This window comes from Argentina silus (genome assembly GCF_951799395.1).
Source record: "Argentina silus genome assembly, chromosome: 15".
NCBI classification, from domain to species: domain Eukaryota; kingdom Metazoa; phylum Chordata; class Actinopteri; order Argentiniformes; family Argentinidae; genus Argentina; species Argentina silus.
Window position 1 is genome coordinate 16,142,021 of NC_139669.1, and position 18,488 is coordinate 16,160,508.

At 45.5% G+C, this 18,488-nt stretch overlaps 1 protein-coding gene across 2 annotated transcripts in view; it reads right to left on the reverse strand.

Annotated features, from left to right (window-relative positions):
* gria3b (glutamate receptor, ionotropic, AMPA 3b) overlaps positions 1 to 18,261 on the reverse strand; it is a gene marked incomplete at both ends in the record, with an annotated part of 70,932 nt that extends 52,671 nt beyond the window's left edge. For both annotated transcript variants that reach the window (XM_083686689.1, XM_083686688.1), the window contains 2 exons: positions 17,480 to 17,638; positions 18,183 to 18,261. In XM_083686689.1, coding sequence (XP_083542815.1) covers positions 17,480 to 17,638; positions 18,183 to 18,261 — 238 coding nt within the window. The remainder of the gene's footprint in view (positions 1 to 17,479; positions 17,639 to 18,182) is intronic.
* Between the last annotated feature and the right edge of the window lie 227 nt (positions 18,262 to 18,488).

Consider the following 18,488-nt stretch of genomic DNA (forward strand, 5'->3'; position numbering starts at 1 on the left):
CGATCCAGCCTCCCACAGACAGCAGGCTAAGATGAGTACGCAGAAACCTCACAGCACACAGACCCTGTTGATAAGTGACCTACAGCAGAAAGACAGCAGTATTGTCACACGTTGGCCTCTATCCCATATATGACAATGAGAGTCAGAGAGAGATGCAATCCCAGTTCCAGCAAGGGCCACATTCTAGCCTTTTTTTTTTTTCTCCTTAATTTGGGCCAGTGCTCGACACAGAACCTATCCTCGGGGACAAGTCCTGGCAGCCGTCCTCTCTCGAGCTCACACTTCTCTTGGAGATGTGTGTGCGTGTGTGTGTGTGTGTGTGTGTGTGTGTGTGTCTTTCTCTCTCTCTCTCTCTCTCCTTGTGAAGATACAGTCTCTCTCTCTGCTGCATCGACCCTCTCATTCTCGCTTTCTTCCTTTCTCTCTCTCTCTCTCTCTCTCTCTCTCTCTCTCTCTCTCACGCGCACTATATCTCCGTACTCTTACCACTGATATCACTGGAGGCCGCATTGATCCTCTCTCTCCGTCTATCTCTGTTCTATTTCCCTCTCTGCCTCTCCCTCTCTCATTCTACTGCCTTATTCACTGCTCTGATCTGAACTCTCCATTTGTGGCCTGTCTACCCCCAACCATCTGGATGTTCCCTTAAGCGTACACTCTCTTCAAGCATGGCGGTGTCTCTCTCCACCTGAATGCCTCCCTCCCTCTCCCCCCTCGGATTGTTTCCCATAATATCATTCTGCTCCCTCTCTCGCCATTCGGAGCAGAGATTGGACCCAGTTTATGAGTTTGCGGTTCATCCAGGGGAGAGCCATGGCCTGGGATAAATGCTCACCAGTGCGACGCATGCCCCCCCCCCTCGTCTTCGTCTCATCCCTCCCAGTAATTAAGTGAAATTGAAATACATGTCGTAGGTGTGGAAATACAGCGGGCGATGCGACTGTCTCCAGGTCTGGAGGAACGCCTCATCAGTTCCGATAATTCTGCGATGCCTCCTGTGTCACGTTGCATTTCAATAATGCATATTCACTCACAAGCCACACACTGTTGGAGTAAACACACGTGCGCGTGCGTGTGTGCATGCGTGTGTGCACAGATACATACAGTACACGCACACACACAGACACACAGACACACACACATGCACACACAGACACACACACACAAACACACACATACACAGAAATAGAACACTTGGCCTGCCTGAGGACGCAGCACAGTAAGAGACCCCTCTCACCCCCTCCCTCCCTCCCTCCCTCCCTCCATCTCTCTTTTCTCTCTCTCTCTCTCTCTCTCTCTCTCTCTCTCTCTCTCTCTCTCTCTCCCTCTCTCCCTTTCCTGATTGTGTAACCACAGCCTCCTCCTCCTCCTCCTCCTCCTCCTCCTCCTCCTCCTCCTCCTCCTCCTGCTGCAGGGAACCATGCGTCCTGTCTGCAGCTCACTGGTCAAACACACACAGTGTAACCGCCGCCCGCGCACGTCGTCCTCATTCCAGTCTCCGTAATCAGGACACTCTGCAGGGCTGCGGGGACGCTAACAGGGATGGCTAGCCTGCAACGGCAGTTCATATGAGGGTGTTCGTCCTGCAGGTTCTGCTAGGCTGATTCCTTACTTTCATGCTCATCTAAGTATCGGGGCTTCCGTGTCGTCTTGTGGTTCGGTCTGTGTAAAGGGGAGTCTTCGGTGGCCTTGGGAAAAGGGGGCCGTGTGCTGTAAATGTCACTGATGATTATATCCCCTTAGTTCCTCTCCTCTCCTCTCCTCTCCTCTCCTCTCCTCTCCTCTCCTCTCCTCTCCTCTCCTCTCTCTTGTTCTCTTTGTTTTCCCCTCTCAGCCTATCGTCCTGCTGCACACTCCCTGCCCACCTCCCTTCTTCTCTCTCCCCTCTCTCCTTCACCCCCCCCCCCCCTCCTCTCTCTCTCTGTCTCTCTGTCTCTCTCTCTCTTTGTCTTTGTCTCTGTCTCTGTCTCTGTCTCTCTTTCTCTCTCTCCCTCTCTCTCTCTAGCAGGCATGTCCTCTTCCAAGGAACAGAGATGCTGTCACAGTGAGATAGCTCATAAGTGCTTTGGGGGATTGCATCAGCTCTTGTCATTTAGCGATGTGAAGCGCTTCAAACCATTTACTCAAATGTCAGGCCCAAATTCAAAAACGCTTCGACCCAAAATGATGCCCATGACACATCAGCAGATGACTGCTGCTGGTCCGGATGCATTAAAATCCATATCACTTGTTTATGTCTCCATGTCCAACCATTCACTATCATCAAAGGATGCCACTGAATATTGGTGTTTCAAATGAACGTATGCAAGACGGTTACAAGAATAGAACACTCGGAAGCAAGAAAAATGAAGACAGCGGAATTAGTGGCCAATTAGTCATTGAATTGTTATAAATCATTCCCGCAAATTCACATTCCCTTCCCAGAGAGGTAGCCCATTAACTACCTCCGTATCAGGCATGTGCAGCTCTAAAACAAAAGCAGCAGCAGCAGCAGCAGCAGCCTCCCCTGTGATGACTGCCGAAGCCAATCCATCTGTGTGTGGGGTCTGTAGTGTGTGTTTGACTGGAGTGTGTGATGTGATGTGATAGATGACTGGGCGGCAGGGAGCCCGGCCTGGGGACCCTCCCCCACCAAGCCTGGTTAATCTAGAGCTCGCCCCCCAAGGCTCTGGGGACCTGAACCGCTGCACCACACCCCTGGAGCTGGGGACAGCCCTCCTCTTCCTCTCCCTATCAGTCTTTCCTCCACCGCTCTCTTTCTCCAACAGTGCATCCTTCCTTCTCTCTCCTCCCTTCGCCTCGGTACATACAGCGGCCTCTTGTTCTCCTCTACCCTACCCTACTCTTCTCTTTCTACACATGCCCTCTTCCTCCCTGCATTCTCCATTCTCCTACAGTCCTCTTTCTCTATGTTTACCTCTTCCTCCACACCTCCCCAACCCCCCCCCCCGCCAAAGTCCTCACTCCTCCCCCCTTCTCTCTTCACGTCCTCGTCTGGACAGGACATGCCACTTCGATGACACAGTCGCTTACTCCGGAGAATGGCCAATGAGCTGTCCCCTAGAGTCTCGACAGCTCTCCACTCCATCTCCTCCGAGAGATATCTCTGCACTGTCTGGTTGAAGCCAATGTACTGTGTCCGAGCATTAGGACTGTTTCAATGCGGCTGCAGCGCACTAAAACCCTGGATTTCATTAGGGGTGGACATCATCATAAAGCAGAGGTCCAGACTCCCTTTATTTCATGACGGCTCATTCATGAAACATCTCAAGGAGTAAACTCATTAGATTTATGAAAAAAGCGGTTCTACTTAGGCAGTCTGATTGGTGCGATGGTTGCCATGATTACCACAACATTGACCTCTGGCAGACCAACGCGATGAATCAAAGGTCGGAATCTCAGACGGAGAGAGAAAAAAGAGAGGGATGTTTAAAGAGGGAAGCCGTCGGTCCGACGGCGTTGCTTTTTTAGGTGGTCGATGCAGGATTTGCACGGGATTTGCTTAATAATTCGGGAAATAATTCAATTTGACTAGACTTAATTGATACAAGAGACAGTGAACGCACACAGCTGAAATCTCCGCCGTGCATGACCGCATCGGCTGTGACGTTTCCTAGACAGCAGGACGGAGCGCCATGCAAGCAATTAACTGCTATCTGCACCCTGTTAGAAGATAACAGACAAAAACCCTCAGCCTTTGCAACTCTGAGCGGCATCGAGAGATCCCAGCCCATCAGCCAGAGCAAACAACACAGCTCACTGTGGATGTGGATCATTCACTCCACCATTTGCTGCAATGCAGAGGGAACAGCTAGCTACAGTACTGTCTTAGCCATGGCAGGAGGATCCATCCACTCATCCTCTCATTGATGCCGTGCGGGTGCTAGTGCTGTGGCGCAGAAAGGGCCAGATACTCAACAGAGTCCCTTTTGTGAGTGCGTTTGTAGTTTTTCCGGAGGTTTCTAAAGGGTATGAAACATGTAGGGCTTATGATATTCTGTAATTGGATTTCCAGAAAGCTGTTGACAAAGTCTCTCACAGGCGACTAATCCCCCAATCAGCGCTGCAGGGCTGAGGCATGCTCTCTGCAGATGGATCAGGAGGAAAGAAGGAAGAAAGAAAGGAAGGAAGGAGAGATGGAGGAAGTGTGTAGGGGGAGCAGAGATCAAGAGGGGCACACGCATTGTGCCAGTGCATTAGGAGGGACAGCAATTTGAAGGCCTGCCAACGTGCCCTGGCTAACGCGCAGGCTAATCACAGTCTCAATGGTGTGGGCTGAGCATGAGGAAGGAACAGAGGCACGGCAGAGCAGAGGCAGGGTGAAGGCACGTGGGAGAGATAGTTCATCATGTCAGACAACAACCAGGAACATTTAGACTATTGCCGTTCATAAGTGGTCTGGAGACTAGTGAGACAACACAAAGCATCGCCTAGCTTAGCTCCACTGGCAACCGTTCAGTTTAGCACTTTGTGATATATGCCTATAAAGTGCAGGGGGAAAACAGCGAGCTCCATCATACTGTAGGGATTAAGGGAATAGTTTAAGATGACGTCTCTAAATGACTTCTCCTATTCAGTGTGAGGGAGCTACGGTTGGCTGAGTTGATGCTGTGTTTTGGGTACTGAGAGGACGCCACACTCAACTGGATGTTGTTTGTGGATCGGATGCTGTACAGCGCGGCACTGTGACAGTCAAACCCCCCTCCCCCCTCCCCTCCCCCCCCCCCCCCTCTCTCTTGTTTCTATTCTCATCCAGAAGATTGCAAAATAATCAGAGTAAACTCTCTGGATGGATGGCACAGAGATATATTTTCCCATCACTGTCAAGGCGGGGAGGGGATTCTCAGCCGCCCTGCATTGCATACAGTACTTGGTTGTGTTATGCATACGTTCAGGCTGTGTTTTTTTTTTTTTTTACTTTTCTTTCTTCCCATCTGCATCTCTGAGACTGTAGCGCCAGCAGGCTCAGAACCTCAGTGTCCTAGGCAGTCACAGTACAAGCCAGCTGAGGTTAATCCTTCATGACTGGTGCTTTTTGTCCTTCAGGGCTGTTTCAGATGCCTGTGTACTGTACTGTACAACGCACCCACAGGGCCTAGAGTCCAACATATGGCCGGGCAAGAAGGAAGAGACGACCATCCTCACAATGTCCTCTACATACAGATGAAAAGCAAGCCGCTGGCCCCCACGGTAGCTCTAACCAAATTACATATCGCAATTCACGTCCAGAGGCGCTGGGCGCAAAGGGAGCCGAGTCATTGTTGGGATTTGCATTGCATTGTGGGCTTGATTACAGGAGTGAATTTAAAGCAGCACCTCTCCAGGACCCGTCTCCCAGCTCCGTGCGTCTCTGCACAGAATAATAAAATGAGGAGGGGAGAAAGGGGGGCGGTTGTTTAACCTTGAAGGCATCACTTAAAGAATTCCCTCTCCTGCTCAGCCTTCATCCACCCTGGTTAAGTATGGAGAGTCCAGCGCCACTTTTCATCTTATTAGTGCCCTTGCTGAGACGGCGCTCTGTCTCTGAATCATAATGCTGGAGGTAGCGGAGAGAGAGAGAGAGAGAGAGAGAGAGGGAGAGAGAGAGAGAGAGAGAGAGATGTAGCATTGTATCACAGAGCCAAGGTGCACCACCACCACTAACAACCCTCATTTGCCTCCTCCCACAGATGTGAAGCAGCTGCGCTCAAGCACTTAGGATGAACCTGAGTAAATAGACAGCACCAACATGGAGAAGGCAGGAAAAGCACTGGCACGAGGCTCCTCCGACTCCAACATGCCCAATTACCCTTCAAAGTGGACAACCGATTCACCCTCACTGCCCAGTTACCCAACAAAGTGGACAAGACATTCACCCTCATTGTCCAGATATCCCTACAAAGTGGACAAGACATTCACCCCACATTGTCCAGTTACCCTACAAAGTGGACATGCCATTCGCTGCCCAGTCCACCTACAAAGAAGGTATTCCATGGACATCCTGTGACTTATGCTTCTGCCTATACCCTAGCAGAAGGTCTACTGAGCCTGCGGTAGACACATACAAAGATTGGAAGGGTTTTCTGGACATGCAGTACTTGGAGAAAAGGTCTTTGGGCTTTTAGAGGCTGATAAACCACAGTGGTCGGCAACCTTTTGGATGTATCATGCCGGTTCAACCCCTCCAACAGCCCTGCACACCAACTAGATTTGTATTTGACCGTAATGATACATTAGCAATTTGGCCTTGTGATGCCTGGTTACCAGTCAATTCTGGAGCAATATTGCATCTGCGAGAAGGCAGCAATATAAGTGGAGTTGTATTTACCTTCACGGTGCGAAAATGTGATGCACGAAATGTTTCAGCCCAGCTTGAAAAATGATAAGGGTAAACTCAACCTAGCATTAACATTCAATTCTAAAAGGTTATTATGGGCTGTGAGACATTACACAGCTAACGAGCGTTGCTGCTGTGCAGGCACAGCCTATCGATAACAGCAAACCCACCACAAGGCTGCAAGGTTAGTAGTCAGTCAGTCTACTTAATACTTGGCAATCCATTTAGTTATCAAAACAACACAACAGTGAGCCATCACACTTACACTCCATGAAAATAACCCGCCAGTCAACAAAGGTATTCAGAGATGTCGCCTAGTCATGTTGTCAGGTAAGTTCCAGACAACTTTCATGTTGTTTCATGAAACAAATCAACTCAGACCAAAAACTGTCTGAAAGTAGCAAGCGTCTGTTTTAGACACATTGCTTGATATGAAAATAAAAACATGTCCATCAATAAATTGTTTTCTTGTCTCATTCTTTTGACTGGAAATGTCTCGCCCGCTTGATGTTTTGAACTGAATCTGATTAACTTTTGTAACAGCAATTTGGATTTCAAGGCTGAGAGCCATGTACAGTCGGCAAATAGAGAGCTGTGGATTGGTCAGTTACCACATCACTGGGATAAAGATAATAAATTAAGATTTGACAATGAGCCAAGTTTATTTCTTTGCTATATGATCAATCGGCATGCAAACTTGGCACGCATGTATGAAGTTGCCAAAGATACTGTACTGTACTATCCACGCAAACAATAGTTTAATCCAGATATAACCACAGTTTGTTGCCTCATCTTTCTGTTGTTTTCAGATGGTCTTTCCTCTCCTCTAACGCACCAAGACGGCTAAGCAACTGAACTCTCCCTAGCCTCTTTTCATCATATTCTAGCCTTGTCAGGTCTGCAAAGGGCACTGGCGTCTGAGAAAGGCTTCCCATTGAAGCCTTCGCAATGGATTCGCTCCAAACGGCCTTTTCATTCTGCAGCTGCGATGGATTAGCTCTCTCATCGGCCCAGATGAGGTCGACTTCCTGATCTGCACGCAAGCACCCAAAAAAGAAAGCTACACCATTGAGAGAAGAAGGGAAGAAAAAAGAAAGAGAAAGAGACAAGATTTGCCCCTGAGGCCACTCGATGGGCAACGATGGAGCGCTTCAATATTTCACCACACAGTCACGCACGGACATCCAAACACGGACAGAGAGCCCGGGAGAAACTGCCCTCAGGTTTTACGTAGCAAAGCCTGAAATTGCAACAGTCACACAGAAACTATTCCATTTAACCATTTGAGGGGAAACAGGACAGGGTCATGCTTGAGAAAGCCCACATCATGTTGTGTTAATCCTCACACAGGGGAATGGTAAACACAGAGAAACATTCCATATGCAACAAAAAACACAAACCATAAATATGAATGAAGTTCTATAAATATGTTGTAACTGTGTTACAGTATATTTCATAATGCATACCCTTTGTAGAGATAGCAAGGCAACATTGACTGACAATTATAATCTCTAATAAATTCACCTTTTGTCTTAAACAGATATGAGTCAAAGGACTTCCCTCCTCAGAGGGAGGCTAAATAGCTGCTAGGTTACATTACCTTTTATATTTTATCATTCATAGACCAATTCATTATTCAATATGTTTGTACTCTTCATGTCCATCCATGCAGCACAGACAGGAGGGATGCAGTCATTGTAAATAAGAATAACAAATTCATGGACGTTAGTCACACAACTGAAGTGGTGTGAATTGCTCTGGTTTTGGGACTGGCACAGGGCATTCCATTACAAAACTCTCAGCTTAGAACTGTTTATTCGTCATACTGAGTCTCTTTTTGACATAGTTGGGAGTCTTTAATTAGAATCACATTCATGGAGAAAGTCATCCTGGAGCTCAGCTCAGACTCTCCATAGACCTGCATCAGTCTCTCATTACATAACAGTGTTTAATATTAACTACAGTGGCTATTCGTGGTATGGCATATCTTATTTGCATATCCCTGTATGGCTTAGAGGAATATGCTAATATGTATTTTTTCTCCTTTCCTTGCATGCTACAGTGGCCGTACACTCGTTTCACAAGGTTGTGATGCTTCAGTGGCCCGGCAACTGTGAACTGTCACTAGCAATCACTTATGATGGAGACCCTGTTCCTGCACAGACATGCAGTTCTGACAGGCCTCCGTTTATGACTGCCTCTCCTGAACGGGCCAGAGACGTGTAAATCAATCCGCTCACCCTGCAAATGGAGTGTTTGAATCAGGGCCCGATTGCACCGTGATCCAATATTTACTTGGTAGAGAACATTATGATGCTGACTGTTGATGTTTTGTATTCATCATATCCCCCGCGTCTCGCTCTCTCTCTCTCTGGTTAATTTCATGACTGTCTTTGCCCAGAAATCATACAACACCACACACACAGTATGGGAAACCCTGAAACAATGAACAGCCTATAGTATAGGATTTACTCCTGATGCACCAATGAATATTATGGAACACCGATGTGTCAATTATTGTATTTCTTCCTGTTTCTCTGGAAATAATTAAAACCCAGAGTGTTTTTCTTCACTAAGCCATAAGACCTTGGTCAGGACAATGCAGTCAGGGGCTCCAACTGGGGAGAGGCCAGACCCCTCTCTCCCCCTCTCTAGCCCCTCTCTCTCTCTCTCTCTCTCTCTCTCTCTCTCTCTCTCTCTCTCTCTCTCTCTCTCTCTCTGGCAGAACTCCAGGTCAAAGCAGTAGCTCCTGATGTGGCAGTATCCGAAGTGCTGCTCTACCAGCACAAGTAGGGGATTACTGATTCAGTGATTGCGGGTATTGTTGGGGTGTCGTCTCAATGGCCAGTACCTGATTGGGACTGTGCAGACTGCAGGCGTTTAGGTGGATGCAAAGGGCTTTGTGAAATAGTCTCAGAATTGAAGGCCAGAGAGTGAAAGAGAGAGAGAGAGAGAGAGAGAGAGAGAGACAGAAAGAATGCTGACTGACTGACTGCAACACCAGAGATCTTTTTCTGTGACAAGATTCAAGAATTGTTCGCCCTTTCCTCGCTATTCTTCTTTCCACCCCTTTCACAATAGGGTAAATGACTTCTAGAAATGAAAAAGAATAATCTCCCCCACAAACAGCGTAACCTTCATCACAGAGACAGAATGTAAAGCAGTCATCACCGGCAGCCAGGTACCTTGCACCGCAAACACATTACCAATGCACCTGAGATGAACAGTTCTCAACGACAGCTTCTCCCTCCCATTCATTTGATTCAAAATGCATCGGGATGTGTCCCGGTTTTCTCTTTTCGTAAACCGTTTATTGCGTTGCGCAGAGCACAGGGATGAAGGTGTTTAATGTCCCACTAAGATTTCATGAGGCTGCCAGCATGTTTTGGTCCTTCTTGTCGTGTTTATTATTGCTTTTTTATGGTCAGCTGGGCACACTTCTCCCTCACAGTCCTGTGTTGATATCATCTTCAATAAGAGAGCGCAGGCTAACTCTTTCATTGTGTGAGTTACGGCTCAACGGTGATTCAGTGATTGGAGCTATGGTAGAGGAATACAGTATATATCTCGGGGGGGTTGTACAGAGGGTCTACTGTATACACAGTCTGACTGCCATGTGGATACGGTTTGGATTTAGAATCAGTTTGGGATCCTCATAAAACGGTATGTTGATGTCCAGAGATTGGTTGGTTGCATGTATCATCAGGATGCTTACAAGGAAGAGGAGAGTACATGTTTACAGTTGTAACTTTTATTGTTTAGATGATCGATCGAAGCAGTAACGTTATATAACCCTGCATGACTACCATTTTACATCATCTCGACAAGTCTAGATTTCTTGATTGATTCTGTATTGTATCGCATACAGCATATTGATGTATGTTGCTCATAGTTTTTTTTTTTGTCGGTGCAATTTCATTTATAATAAGTCATTTAGATGCTGAAACCCATATTGTAATGATCTGTATCAATATGTGTGTTTTTCCCATTTGGAAATGACCACCATGTCTTGGAGTGTGATCATGTCTTCATGGTGTGCTGACAGTTCATCCATAACCATTTCATCCCATCATTGGCCTATCCTTTGACAGTATGCAATCCTTCAGATTTGCACCAGGAAGATGGAGCAGATGGATAAAGGAAATCAATAGGAAATCTAAAGACACTAACAACAACTCTGGGCAGAATAGCTCACAATAGACTGACAAGAGTTCAATACCAGATGGACTCTAAAATACACCCTATTAAACAGCACCAATATGCTTTGTTACGGACCATTTGAAACATCGCCTTGGAAAAACCTAGTTCATCACACACACACACACATGTTTTCAATAAGTGCATCCCCTCAATTTGCTGAAATGGCTGAACCCCTACTACTTCTGACAAAGAATCATTTAAAGTATGCACTTTTGCAGAGGAGGAGAGCTGTTGTTTTTTTCAAACAGCATCTGTGAAGGTTAGTGATTCCCAGACAAATAACATTCCAACAGCAACACTTCTCCTCAGGTTCACTTTAAGAGGATCTTTTGATATTCTGATTAAAAATGCATTGTGCTGAATCTGCCTGGGAGTGAGGCCCGTGTTTCTGTCTGAATCTCATTACAGTTTCCACTGCGAGGAGGTCTTGAAAACCAGACAGGGGCACCCTGTGTCTCTCTGGAAATATGAAAATGAGGTCAAAAATGTTTCCCTTTGGCGCTTTGGCCTTTGGAGTTACGGCTGCCTTTACATGTATTTGCAGCATTAAAAAAAATTAACCCCTTGCAACCTAAACAAAAATAACACATTTTTGCCAAGTATGCCATCAGAACTCAGTCTGCAAATGCAGAATCAGCTCTTAGAACTGTCAAAACTATATTTTCAATCTGTTTTCATCTAGATAAGTCACAGACATATTTTCAATCACCATCTGGTTGATACAAGCCATGCATTTGACTTACTCAAACTCAATACAGATTGCGTTTCCTCCCCCTTGCTCTCCCTAGCTATCCTTTTGATGTGCAAACATCGAAACTACAGTATGTTGTCACCTTCTTCCCGTAGTTGTCTGTTCCTCTCCCAGTGCACTCAGGGTTCCCGTAGTATGTAACCTCATCCAGGGCCTTTACCGTTCCTCTGACTCAGCCACACGATAAGCCACCTCTGAGGGCATCCGAGCCCGACGGTCAGCCTCCCAAAACAGACCATGACATCACCGCATGGTGGCTCACGTCATCTCAGGAGGCCTTTGTGCACAGTCATGGATATCCTTATATTCACCTCTAACTCCTGAAATACGTGCTGCCTGTCCCCTTCTCCTACTGGACACTCCTTCCCTATCTTCCGTGTCCCACTTGACATACGACTGTTAAGGATCTCCCTCTTAACTGTCCCAGAGAATGCTTTATCTCCTCCAATTAAGGTTACATCCTACACTGTACTGTACATACACAGAACCCAATGTATAATCAATAGCCCTTATTCTATTCTAAAACAAGGAAGCAAGCCAGAAGGGTGTTAATAGTACTTATTTGATATGAATGATGCCTAGACAGAATGTGGTGTGAGTGCTGCCCTGAACAGGGCCTTTTGAGAAAGTAAATGTGATGAGGGACACAATAATGTGGCAATATTTGGCTTGATGTCCCTCCTGCTCTCTCGCTCTGTGTGTGTGTGTGTGTGTGCATGCCCATAAAAGAGTCTCCATCTGTGTCTCCAATGGATGGCGTGACCCAGTGATACCCCCTGTAGCCTTGAAAGCTCATTCTCTCTCTCTCTCACACACACACACACACACACACACACACACACACACACACACACACACACACACTCACACACACACACTCACACTCTCTATCCACTTTCTCTCTCCCTCTTTCTATCCTACTCTCTATGGCTCCTCTTTCCTTTTGTCTCCATCTTCCTTTCTCTTTGTCTCTAAGTTCTCTTTCTTCCTCTCTCCCTCTCCCTCTCTCTGGTCACCCGCTGGACATGTCACACAGGTGGCTTCTAGAATGTGAGTGTGACGACAGGCAGGCGTAGCGGAGATGAGTTACCTGAGGAGGTTGGCTGGCCAGGAGCCCGATGTTGTCAAACGCTCCTCTGGCATGGTGTGTCTGTTTACCGTCAATTCTCACTACATAGCAGAGAGCCCAAGAGCCACAACAATATCACGCTAAGCCTTCACAGTCTGAACACAGCCCTTTCATGTGAACATAACATATGCTGTTTCCCACATGTCCTCAATCATAATGTAGCCCACTGTTCTGAGAGGCTGCCTGTCTCAAGGGAACTCGAAAGGTAGATAGGACTCTGGATAGACCTAAAGGCCAGTCACAGAGCGCTCAAAGACTTGCTTGTGGCTTGTCGTCTAGACAAAAATGGAACAAGTTTATCCACGGTAGATTGCTATCTTGAGCACGTTGGATATCCAAGAACAGTCTGGCGAGAAATATATTTCTGACATTCTGCTGAAATGTCATATCATCCTTATCAGTTCCAAATATTCTGTTCCCCATATTTGGAGTGAGTCATATCAAACTACCTGCAGTACAGCACATGTGAATAAAAGTTCATGTGAAAGTTATTTTGGGAGGTGCGTATTACCGGTACCTTTCACGGTGCGCATCACTCACGGCACTGAAGCATCTATTTTACATATCATCACTGATCTCCGGCATTATCATCTGTGTGTAGCACCCACTCTGAACGCGTACAGTAATAAGCTGTGACAGATATCACCCAGGCGCTGCTAATATTACAGCACACATGTATCATCGTCAATGGCGGCTAACAATCCTGTTGAGTTAGCGATGTTAACCTCTCCTGCCCTCCGCCCACAGAGAAACTCATTCCGCCACGCAGTCGGCGTGCTCTGCTGTTGTCCCTCCTGTTTGGTGCTTTTGGAAAGGAAAAAATGCAATTACAGTTTGCCACTTTGTTGTTTTCGCCTTTGTACTTCATTGCCTTTTTTTGGTTTGGTTTTGTTCCTGTAGTGAGGTAGCTAGCAGTGGCGGCGGCGGCGGCGGCGGCAGCCGTGTGAGAAGGCTGCGGAATGGTGCAGCCAAATAACCATCTGCTACGCGGGTGTTTAAGGACCTGAAGGATCCAATAAAAGAGAGGTAGGCACATGTAAAAGGCTGGCAGAGGGGACACACACCATTAGCTTAATGACAGAATGAGGGATGGGCGACTTTGTGGGGAGAAAGAGAGGAGAGATTAAAAGCTAAGTATTGCACATTTTTGCTTGAACAAAAATCAAAGAGAGTAAGCTAATGAATAACTTGGGAGACAAAAGAGCGAGGGTGGCTTGATTGTTTTTTGTCCTCAGGTAAAGAAAGAGGGGGAAAACAACCATAAGAGACAAAAGGATGCCATTCTGTAGGCCTAGCCATTCATTTAGCTGGCGGTGGCCGTCAGGACAGTAATGCTGTCTTGCATTGATTTCTTCATGCTGACACCCTTTGCTTTGAACTGCTCCTGTCTTCTGTGTGAGTGTACCTGACTTCCAGTGTCCACAGCCATTACGGACCTAGGAAAGGTAATTACACGTTTCTCCATTTCTGATGTCACTTCAAAGCAACGAAAACAGCCTTGCCTCCTAAGCAGTGTGCAGCTGAAGAACAAAGCCCAGCCTGAAGGATTACTGAAGCCACACATTGTTTTGCTGCCGGTCACTAATTCAATTAATGGTGTGAGGCTTTAAACTTACTTGAAAGAAAATCTTTCTCACATATAACTTATTTTTATGCTCCAGGATTTTTGTATTTGCTTCTTGGATGTGAAGTAAATGCTAGCCTAGTGCAATAGTTAAAACTGGATGCTGAAAAGCCATTGGCTTTGAACACATGCTGTGCAAAGAGGACATTCAACTACATCAGTTAGTAATGATAAAAACATGCTCCCCTACAATTATGCTGCACTAGAGCCAATAATAACACTTGCATAATGTGTTTATAGTTACTGTAAAAGAAAGAGTGAGGTCAGTAGACTCCAAATTGTGGATTTTATCATTTCATCATTTGAATGAAGCCACAAAAACAGCCTGACAGATTCACTCAATAAATAGCAAATGCCAGTGGAGTGAAAAGTTGTTTATAATGGCAGAGATTATGAAATAGATGTGAGTCCCACTGCTGACGCAGGTCTGAGTCATCCCAGAGGGGTTCTTAGTATTGATGACGAAGGGGAAGTCAGAATGGCCAGTAAATACATCTGACAGCTTGCAAAGTAAACTACATGCCTAGCAGGCACTTGCTGATATGGTCTACTTAAATGACACCTGGCCCTGTTTGTCTGGCTAAGCTGGTCAGCCAGTAACAAAAAAAAAGCTTTGGCATACTGAATCTCAAATGTCATAACATGAGCAGTCTCAGTGAACTGCAGGCTCAGTTCAGTTCAGTTCAGACTCAGGAGCCAGAAAGGCAACATTGAACTGTCATTGGCTAATATTCATCTATATCACTTTCACAACATTAACAGGAAAACCAACGTGTTAGAGGACTGTTGTGAGCTCAGCAGGAGCTGTCTGCCGTTCAGGAGCTCAGCTTGACAAGAATCCCAGGATGCTACCTGGAAACAAAAGTCTCAGATCTAACATGGTGCTGATCGTGTTCAAAAAGAAAAGTGTGACATTTTCTGTTTTTGAAAGAACCGACAACTGGTTTTACTGAGCTCTACCACAAAGTTATACTTGGGTCCAGCAAAGTTTGACAACCATCAAATTCAGAAGGAGACAAAGCACATGGTAAACTTGAAGTTGGTGTGTGCTTAGCATGTGGGCTGCTGCATAGTCCAGTCTCAAGAGAACATTGCATGATGTATTCTTACATGTTGGCTGCATGGCAGAGAATTAACACATTCAACCACAGTAGAGCACATAACATACACATTACATCAAAGGGAGAGAACACTTCCTACAAACAGCATAATGGCACTTGACAACTTTCCACTATTCTGTGGAACAGAACTGCAAATTTCCTTCTTTTTTTTTAATGTCAGTTACTCAACATCATCAAAGGCTCTTAAGTCGTTGCTTTTGATGGAGCTGCAAAGACATGGCAGTGAGAAAGCAGAAATGGGGCCACGGCTCCCTCAGGAGCCTCTTCCACTCCCGAAGACTGAGTCTGGCCCAGGATTTAATTAGATTCCGATATCTAGCCTCTTTCTCCCATGCTTCCCTGCTCCTTCAACATGCATGAAAGTGCGCTGCGTTATCTATTATTTATTAACTCATTTGCTTATTGTTTCTGTTGGTATCAACACGGGGACACCTTGGTTCGGGCACGGCCAGCGCTGCCGGCTGTGATTATGGGGCTCGGCTTCGTCTCCCTCACTTCTTCAACCCACCTCCGCTGCAGGTCTAAGCCCCACTCGTTTGCCGGGGTTTGGTCGGAGGGGGGGTATGGATTTTCTTTTTTTTTTTCTTTTTTTCTTTTTTTACCCAATGACAGAGCAGTGAGGTAGTATGAGGGGTGGGTGCTAATGAGCTGACTCTGCAGAGCTGGGGGAGATGTTCCGTAACGCAGGGAGAGACTCAGAGAGAGGAGTGAGCTGAGCGATGGTCACTAGACACAGGGACAGTCAGAGGATAGAGTAGGGAGAGACACAAAGACCTGGCCCAACATGGCGTGAAGAGAGAGAGAGAGGCGACAGATTCATATCGGTCGGAAGAGAAGAACACATTTGGATGTGGATAACGTATATGTGTACTGTAGGTCGCTCAGCCAATCGGGTTCACCATGTACTATAATATAATAATATACGCCATTTATCTGACGCTTTTATCCAAAGCGACTTACATTGCAGTGAGTGCATACTTTTTTCAGTATATATGGTCCCAGTGGGAATCAAACCCACAACCTAAGCGTTGTTAGCGCCATGCTCTACCAACTGAGCCACAGAGGACCATTATGACTATGACATCATCTCATTGCCCTGGTCTCCCTTTCCTTCCTTTGTCCATTTTGTTTCTGCTGATGACAAGAAATGAGACCATGGGGGACAGAGTGGACACTAGATCAAAAGTGGTCATTTGCCTGATCGACCCCCGGTCAAAACAATAGCCCAGTGTGTGACAGCTAGGAACTGGATTGAATGGAAGTCATTGTCATACTAGGAGGAGCCACACAACAGCATGCAGAGAATCAAATGTTATTGATGGAGCGACAAAGTATTGATCTGTATCCAGTGCTGCAGTGATTTAGGGCCAAAGCTTAAGGGATGAATTATGCATCTGATCAAAGCTGATTCTGGAAGATTAGAAACACAATTCTAATGTTCAAACCTAGCGCCTCCATCCATTTGTGGCTGCAGTACAGTACATGAAAACCTCCCACACGGAATCCTTGACTCCACGGTTGTATAATTGGTTATGTTTTCTTTTCTTCTGAAGGCTAGCATCTCTGTAAAGACTGTGCTATGGTATTCAGCATGTTGCCAAGGGAACTTGTTTTGTATTCGCAGAGATTTTGTCTCTGAAATACCAGTGTACCATGAGTACTCTATTCAGCCATTTAAGCAGGCAATTCAACTCTCTTAACTTGCAAACAAGACACTGGAAGAGTACCACTATACTATTCATTCATTATCATATATGAATGCTGAATATGTTTGTGTGGACAAGAATCAATAAAATGGGTGCATTATTATGATGAATATTGTGTCATGTACTGTATTAAAGTATTAAAGGAGTACTTTACTAGATTTATTTTGTTCATTAAAGCCTCATATATTTCCTCATGACAAGCTTATATTTTCTTCTTGGAAAAGTGATTTAAAGATGCATTTTGTTTTAAAAACACAATCAATTCACTTTTCAATTAAGTAAATATAAGCTTGTCATTAGGATATCTATGAGGCTTGTATGCAAAAAGTATTTCTATTTTGGGACCATATCAACAGTGAACTGAAGAGAAATATATTCGAAAATGATTTTTTAGTGAAGTACTCCTTTAACAAAAACCCTATACTGTATGTTAATGAGTGTTGCAGTATGATATCCAGCTGGAGGCTTCAAAGCACATTCAATAGGTAACAATACACTCATGACCGTGTACTTTCTCAGGATATAAGATAACCAACTCTGGCTATATGTGACTTGAAAAACTAAGTTAAGAAGATAACATTTGTCTAGATGTATTCGGTGTTTGCATTTAATCGAAACAACATTGTACTTACACGCATGGGTGACTGAGAAACTGTTAGACGACTCAAGGTTGTCTACATTGTAGTTCAGATGGAAAGGTTTCTCGGTCGTGTTTTGGTTTGTGTTGTAGAGCTGAACAGCGAACCTGAAAGCGCTGTGCTCCTGCACAGTGGACCGCATGAAGAGTCCCCCTTGAAGAAATACACATCAATAATTAACACTGTTCTTCCCATCTCCTATCATGAACACATCCAAATCTGCCATCACATTTTAAGAGCGGGATAACCAACTCGCAATCCAGCCCACATATCTGCCGCCCCAGCCAAACTTGAGAGGCACTAGAGTAGGCAGCACTTGTGTAGATAAACACTGTAAGCTGCTGTATAACATCCCGTAGTGCTGTTCATATATCGAGTGGCAAACAAACATCACTGATCATGTATGCATGTCTCTCATAATACATTATTATATACTATTTAGTGTCTGCCTGTTCCGTTTTATGTATTTTATGTATCAATCAATGCACAATTCATCCAAGTTGCATTAGTTCCCGTTTAATTTGAACAACTAGACTAGAAAGCTAGTTTCAAAGATTTTGTTAATCAGTTAGGCGACGCATTCAAGCTCCACCACACACTGGATAACGTTCTGTCCTGGAGATCCTCCTGGAAACCGGCATAATCAATTATGAGACAACAGAATACTTGATGTTATAATTAATAAGGAACCACTTACCTATACTAATTTGATTAGGAAATCCTCCGAATGATCTGCCAAAAAGCCACAATAAAAACAGAACCACGCTTTGTGCCATTTTCTCCAACCGGTGTATTCAACTCCTTAAAAGGGTCTGTCTAAGCAAATTCATACGAAACCCGAGGACGACGAAAATCCGTCAGATTTATGATGGTCGCTCACAGTGCACCAATTAGGTTCATTGAGGTGCAGCCCGGGCTGCAGAGCAATTGACTGCAACTGAGAGGAAGAGAAGAACAGCGAGAGAGAAAAAAGCAGGGACTTATCCCAAAGATGGTGGTGGAG